General features: G+C 36.6%; 2 protein-coding genes across 2 annotated transcripts; both read left to right on the top strand.

Annotated features, from left to right (window-relative positions):
- The first annotated feature begins 2612 nt into the window (after nucleotides 1-2612).
- LOC113752902 (uncharacterized protein At1g27050) lies at nucleotides 2613-4299 on the top strand. Its single transcript, XM_027296948.1, has 2 exons — nucleotides 2613-3151; nucleotides 3707-4299. Exons 1-2 carry the CDS (start codon nucleotides 2798-2800, stop codon nucleotides 4013-4015), a joined length of 663 nt encoding a protein of 220 aa, XP_027152749.1. The 5' UTR covers nucleotides 2613-2797; the 3' UTR covers nucleotides 4016-4299.
- Nucleotides 4300-5681: 1382 nt separating this feature from the next.
- On the top strand, nucleotides 5682-7775 carry LOC113751702. Its single transcript, XM_027295809.1, has 2 exons — nucleotides 5682-6559; nucleotides 7261-7775. Exons 1-2 carry the CDS (start codon nucleotides 6015-6017, stop codon nucleotides 7673-7675), a joined length of 960 nt encoding a protein of 319 aa, XP_027151610.1. The 5' UTR covers nucleotides 5682-6014; the 3' UTR covers nucleotides 7676-7775.

Here is a 7775-nt window from a genome sequence, read left to right as displayed (position 1 = left end):
TTTAAAACATTCACACTATCTACTTCATAAACCGTTTATAGTTTGTTATTTATACTTTAAATCTTTTTTACTCCTTAATTAAAGACAAATGCTCATTCACATACTATTTTAATACAATTTTAATTCGCAAGCATACAACATGATCAAGAAACAATAGAACCAATTAGGACTAGATTTTGACTCCAAAAAAATTAGGCCTAAATGGCACTGGCCCGTTGTCGTAACTTGCGATGCCAATTAGAACTATTTAGTGTTTTTTTTTTTTTGCAAGGAGTTAGAACACTGTAAATCTTATTTAGACAAACTTTGCCTCATCGGTGATTTGAGTATCAAGTTATTGAATATACTACAAATCCTATAATATCAGTCTGCTACAAAAAAATAATATTTTACTAGCATGTGGTATTTGCGTACGAAATTTCAGAGGTAAATCAAATGTTTTTACTTATACTCTATATAATTTGAATAATTTTTTAGCGAATATAACCATACTATACAGGACCATCACTTTGTACAATTGGAACTAGTAAATTATATATCAATCACAATTTAGATTTTGCTCGATACCTGCGCAGTTGGTGAGTTCCATCAGCAACACTACATCAAACTTTTAATGTTGTTTCATACTTTTATCAACATGTATTTCAAAAAATTGTAAGTTTGAAAATGACACATGTGCTCGAAAGTTAGTTATGTGGTTGAAGTCAAACAATTTTACAACATCACAAGCATTGTTGATAGCAAATTCAAAGAGAATATGGATATCCGAATATGCAATCATGCGTACGGTAAACTTACTCTATTTAATTTAATTACTGCTCAAATTTTTTATATTTATAATCATAACCTATACCTTCTTTCATTCTTACTAGGTTAAATATTTTCGAATACTTGCTTATTCAGAGTATTAACATAGAAAACATGTTCTATGAGCTACGCAAAAATTGTGGATAACTATGTGAAGGTCGTTTTTCAAAACAGTGTGTATACATTGTAATGACGTGGTCGACACTGTTGTTAGGTAATTAATTTCATTTACCTTTAATTTCAACAATTTTTTGTGTATTGTATATAACATTTTATTTGTCAAACAGGTACAATGTTAACATACAAATCAAAGATTCAATTTGTAGCATGCATCTTAATCTACATGACAGACCTGCACGATTCATATTTGATTGTAATGCTTCTTATCTCAGAGAATTACAAATGAAGGTAGAATTCTTGATATATGTTTATTTTTTATAATACTATTTATAAACTATGTAAAAAAAATGCACTAATTTTGAATTTCGCACGTACTTAATTCTCAAGATAATGGTGATAGGTTGTTCAACCAACGAATCAATTCATGCAAAGATCATACATTTTCATTTGTAGTACGCATTCCACAAAATTCAACAGAATTAATTAAATCACCAATTTTGGCTTTCGTACTAAAAGTTGATTGGTGTGAAGAGTGTTCGCACCTTTATGTAAGATTATCAAATCAAATGCATAATATTTTCAAGTATTTTATTTTAACAACATTTAATTACATTCATTTTTATTCATATATCATTCATTTTCTAATATAAATTTCTATTATTTTTTCAGGATCTATCTTCCGAAAAAAGGTAATTTTTAAATAATATACACATTCTATCATATTTCAAACTATTGTTAGACAGATATTATATTTTAATTGTGTTGGTACAATTTTTTAACCTTTTTTAATTCATCATTTTATTTTCAGTTTTTCAATAATGCCAGCACCGTGCGTAGCACGGGTATTCACACTAGTATTATTGTATGGAAGAAAACCTTTTGCATTTCTTGGAAAAATTTTTGTTTTTGGGCTTTGGATTGTATTCTGTCAGCACTTTATTGGATTGTACATTTTGGGAAAAAAAATTTTAGAATCATTATTAATGTAGCACGTGATTTGAAAGTGTGTATGTGAAACAAAATATTAACTACAAAAAATGTTAAATTGATCTCTTGAATTTCTTTTCGACAAAAGTTCAAATCAAACATATCTGGACCACACAATGGAAGAGTATTCTTTTTTCTCTTTCTAGTGTTAAAGTTCATTTTTGCTAAAACTTTTACTGCAATTTTTAAATTGGTCCATAAACTCCTTTATTATTTCTCCCTTTTTTTTATTACAACAGGGGGGATGAGCTTAAAAAAGGGGAAGGACAGAGAATTTGAATCCAAAATATGTAATTCTTGATGTCTAAACCTTGGTCCTAGTTTTTTTTTTCTTTTCTTTAATTTTGGATTTTTTTTTGGGTTATTACTTAATCTTTTTTGCTGTTCACTTGACTGGTGTTGTATTAATTTTAGAAATTCCATTAACAATTGTCTTCAAGTAGCAAATTTTTTACAGTTGAAGAATTAAAGTGTCCTAATTTATAATTTAGCGACTAAAGTAAAACTTGATGTATAGTGGAGGAATGTTAAAAAAAAAAGAATTAAACCTTGACAAAGTAAGAAAGAGGTGGAATTAGGCAAAAGGCTCCTTATGGTACATTGGTGCCCTGCGCCTCCTTTCCCTGGTCCAGTCTTCCCAACAACTCAGATCCAAACTACCAAATCCAATGTCCAAAGACTCCAACGTCCAAACCCCTCCTCCTCTGGGCTCCAACTCCTCCTGTTCATGAGTTCCATTCGTCAGAAATAAATCTCCATTTTTTATTCTCCAAACTTTTAATAGGAGTAGTACTGACTACTAAGTAGTAGCAGCAAGAGAAAAAAGGAAGGAGAAAAGATAAAAGAAAAACCAAGACGCCGCGCACACCACACACACAACACAATGAGCCGTAAGCGAGACAGGCCATCTTACTCCTCCCGCCATATTCCTTACTCTTTCCCGAAACGACGCCGTCCTCTTCCATTCCAACAGGACTCCATAGCCAGCGACTTGGACGACTCCGCCCCTTCCCCCGCCCCCGCGAAGCAGCCCACTACAGTGGTGGTAATTGGGCTCCCCACCGATTGCTCAGTTCTGGACCTCAAGTCCCGCTTCGAGATCTATGGCTCCATCTCCCGCACCCGCATGGACCCCAATGGTCTCGCTCACATCACTTTCCGCTCCCATGACTCAGCTCGGGCCGCCGTCTCCGCCGCTCTCGACCCTTCCTTCGCCATTACCCTCATCTCTAAACCAGTAAGCCCTCTAAAACCCCACCCCATCTTTCTCTTTTCCATAATGAATGCCAACACTTGTTTCGGGCTTCATATCCAGCCCAGTTTATCTTGTTCCCAGAACCGGCCCGGGCCAAGTTTGATGACCGATCGAACCCAACCCCTTATTCCTTTCTGTTTAATATATATTAACATTCGAGGAATATATTATTATTTTTGTCGTAGCTATGCTTGAAAGTTTGGATTTTTACCTCACCAAGAAAGGAAGAAAGTAAGAAACAGCAATGCTTTCCTGTTCCTTTAGACATCTGAATTAGTCAATTGTTGGCCACGCTATGAAGAAATCATTAAATTTTCCAGTAAATTGCTGAAATGAGAGCTAACCTTCTTTTTTTTTTTTTTTCGGTGCGGGGAGTTTAAAGGAAGGAGCCCTTTTTTATTCTGGTTCCCATTGTTACCATTGTTCTGGAGTTTTGATTTTGTCCATAAGGGGGCCAGGCATTGAATTTTATTCAGTTCATGTAAATTGGTATAATGGGGAATTGAAAATTTGGATATTTGAATTTTGTTAATGAAGGTGCAAGTAATGTGGGCTAGTGATCCAGTGCCACAATGGAAGGAAGGAGTTGCAAAGAATGAAGGAACGCCATCAACAATATTGCCGTTGGCATCGAAGCTATTGAGGCCTGAGGTGCCTCTTAGTAGGCGTGGGAGAGGTAATAAGCTGGGCTCTGCTATTGTGAATCCGAGAGCTGAGAATAATGCCAATGGTGATACAAATGATATCGATAACAGTAAGAAAGTTGGAATTGGAGATGAAGGTGGTTCTGGGCTTTTAAAACCTTTCATGGGCAGAGAAATTGTTGCCTATGATGATATTCTGTAAATTAGTTAGCTGGGTCTTCTTGGGGTGTCTCCTGATTGTAACAGTAGCAGCATAGTTTTCGATTAAAGAATAGGTTATCTTTACCAGCAGAGATTTTGAATTAGGTTTTGATGTTATTGGTGATTATGGTTTTCTTCTAGTTGAGTCTCCTTTGCTTCTGCCTTTGTATCTGTATGATTTAAAGATTTATGAGGAGACCCCATTTGTAATGTATTCTCTCGTCTAAATAAGTTGTTCTGTGGATCTGAAACATATTCAAACGCTGTTGATTTGGTGTTTTTGAAGTGCTCATGTTTTCTGGTTGGTGAACAGTTGATATGTTCAAGGATTACAAGCGTGCGTTTCCCAAGGATTGTGGCTTATAATTTGATTCCTCTTGAATATACTGAGCAAGGCTACTTTGACTCAGCTGGTCCCTCTTTGCAAGGATTTACGTAGAATGACAGTGCATGACAAAGCCTCTTGGTCGTTTCGTTATAGGCTTTGCCTTGGATTGTCAACTTTCCTCTTGATTTTTATTGTACTGTTCACGTAATAGGAGCTGAAGCATATTACTTCCAGATAGCATTTATTTTCATCTGTGAAATAATTTTTGTAGTAGCCCAGGCAAAGTAAATTCTTTCTAGGTTTTCTGCATTTTTGATATCATGATCCTACCTAAAGTTTTCAAGACTTTTTCATCTCATTTGTCTGCAATTTTCCAAGCAACATTGTACTGTTTATAACAAGCAATTTGTTTCAGTTGGTACAAGTTTGGCAAGGAGGGAATATGTGTGCAGACTATCTAGCTAAAATGGCAAGGAGTTTGGCTTCAGGGATGACTAACCTCAGGGACCTCCCGCATCATCTCAAACAGCTTTTTGGACAGGATGTTTGTGGCATTTCTTTACCTGGGTTCCTGCGTAATGGGCGTTGACCCTCCATTGTAGAGAAAAAAAAAAAATTTTTTGGTTTGTTCGATTTTGGTCAACCAAGTATGCAGCTTTGTGCTTCTTGTTCTTGCTATTGTAGCAGTAATGTCAGTTCTTTCTCTGCCTCTGGCAGCTGTAGCTTTGGATCTGTCTTGTTCTTAGGCTGCCATGAAGCGTTGCTCCATCACTGTGTTACATAAAGATAACAACTTGATGGATCGTCAGTAGATCGCCGGTGCCCTGTGTCTTCATAAAGTTCAATATATGATCAACTATGATTACAGGATTTAGTAGGCAAGATCATTTTGGATCGGGATTATTTGTGATGGCAGGTGCAATTGCAAAGTATAGTTAACAGTCGAGATCGGTTGAGGAGAGTTCAGCCAGATCTTGGTTCTTCAAATGAAATCAAATGAACAGCTGAGATTAGTGCAAGTTCTCCTCAACAAATCTTGCAAATGAACTCCTCTAGTCCCCCTGTCTGCTTTGTTATTTTTGTATCCCACAAGTCTTTACAAATGCTAAAACTAAACAGAGCAAAATCTAACTGGAAATGGTGTTGAATTTTTCGAGATTTAGACGCGCCTCCAAATACATTCTTATCCTCTGCTTAATTCGTGCTCCCTTGCTTTAACCTCATCCCAAACCAACAAACTGCTCTGAACTGCATCAAAGACTCATATAACAAAATTCCACATCACAGTATTGGCTGACCTCGGTTAGTCCGCCCCAATTTTTGTTGGCTTATGCTCAATGCTTCCGTTTGGCCATGCTCTGAGTGTCATTAAGAGACCAGAAAATTAACCAATTTTCTCTTTTTCCTTTATTTAATTTTTCTGTAAGCTGCTTGGCAATTGGCAATATATCATTTTTTTAATCCCAATTCCGCCCCACGCCCGGAAAAGTCCAAGTACTGAAGTAGACCTTCAGTCAAGGATCTCGTAAAACCCTCTTTCCTATAGACTCTTTCCCTTCAGTCCTCTGTTGTTGTGGCAAAATTGGACATACGCAGCTGTATGGTATATAGCTGAATGTATAGAGATTGAGCCTTTTCACCATTTTGGCTCCTCAACACTCTTCCCTCAGCAATGGCTGCTTCTTTATCTAACCCGCCAATGCTTCTGACCGTCAATCATGGAAAGTCCCATTTCAAAGTGTCTTTTTCGACAACATATTTCCACCTACTTTCCAACAAACAAATTCCCATCAAGTTCAAACCTTTTTCAACATTTCATGCCCCTAATTATCTGGGGCAGTTCCAGACCTCTTCTTTTCCCATTCTAACAGCTACAAGAGCTTCCTCAAATGATTTTCTTAAAACAATTGAAGAAAAAGATAGAAATTTGGCGAATGAGGAAAGGCCAGTGAAATTCCTCTTCTGGGTACTTTTCTGGGCATCTGTATCTATTGGTATATTTGCTGTCTCTGGCGATGCTAGAGCTGCTGTTGATTCCATTAGAGCTTCCAGCTTTGGTTTAAAGGTTGCCACTGCTTTGAGGGGTTTTGGTTGGCCTGACGAAGCTGTTGTGTTTGCTTTGGCTACACTGCCTGTGATTGAGCTTCGTGGGGCTATTCCTGTGGGTTATTGGTTGCAGCTCAAACCTGTTTTGCTCACTGTCTTGTCTATTCTTGGGTTAGTGCCTCACATTTTTCTGCTCAATGTTAATTTTCTGAGATGATTACGTACCAGATCGTTATGTTTAGAAGTTTTCGAATTTAATTATGGAATGTTGATAAACTACCATAAGATGTTTATTTTTCCTAATCTCCAGTGGCACTTTTTAGTTTAACCATGTCATTGAACTACTGTGATCAATAGGAATTGAATAAATTTTATATGGGAGCAAGCGCTAGTCCAAGTGATAAAAACCACCCTTTTCCCTTCGGCTTAGATAGTGATGTACTTTAACAAAAATTTAGAATAATTAGAAATTTCTCGATTATAGTCTTCCAGATTGTTTGTGTATACGGGTAATGCACTCAAGCTTAATGCAAAAGCTCTCGGGTAGAACTCTAGATGACTGTGACACCCCCAATCAATGTATAAGCTCAAGATCAATGTATAATTAGAAATTTTAAAACTAATGATCCCGAATGAATGTAATTTTCCAACTCTTTGAGATGGCCTGTTTATTGAGGATAGCCAATTTTACGCATTTTCATGTTCATTTATTTTTTATTGCTGTTTTCAAATGCATGAAACGGAATGTAAAGAGACTTGTTGAGGTTTCTGGATTCTCGTATCATCTTGCTATGCAGGAAACTGAAATAAGAAGTTGAGCTGTACATGATTTTGTGAGTTGTCAGTTATTCAATTCAGTTGCATAATTGTAGGAATATGGTTCCTGTTCCTTTCATCATTCTATACTTGAAGAAGTTTGCAACGTTTCTTGCTGGGAAAAATCAGTCTGCTTCTCAGTTTCTTGAGATGTTATTCGAGAGGGCCAAGAAGAAAGCTGGTCCTGTGGAAGAATTTCAATGGCTTGGTCTAATGCTTTTTGTGGCTGTGCCATTCCCTGGAACAGGTGCTTGGACAGGAGCTATTATAGCTTCTGTACTTGATATGCCTTTCTGGTCTGGTTTCTTGGCCAATTTTGTTGGTGTTGTTTTAGCTGGTCTTCTAGTGAATTTATTGGTGAACCTTGGACTCAAGTATGCTGTTATAACTGGTGTTATACTGTTCTTTATCTCCACCTTCATGTGGAGTATCCTTCGAGGTCTCAAAAAATCTCTAAGCTCAACAAATTGAGCCGTATTATATGTGGAGAATGACTGAACAAAGTTACTTGACATGAATCTGTCAGTTTATTGATAAACATATTTCTTTTCTGTTGAGTAAGTTGGTATCA

The sequence above is a fragment of the Coffea eugenioides genome, chromosome 11 (assembly GCF_003713205.1).
Source record: "Coffea eugenioides isolate CCC68of chromosome 11, Ceug_1.0, whole genome shotgun sequence".
Lineage (NCBI taxonomy): Eukaryota > Viridiplantae > Streptophyta > Magnoliopsida > Gentianales > Rubiaceae > Coffea > Coffea eugenioides.
This window is presented reverse-complemented; position numbering and strand designations above follow the sequence as displayed.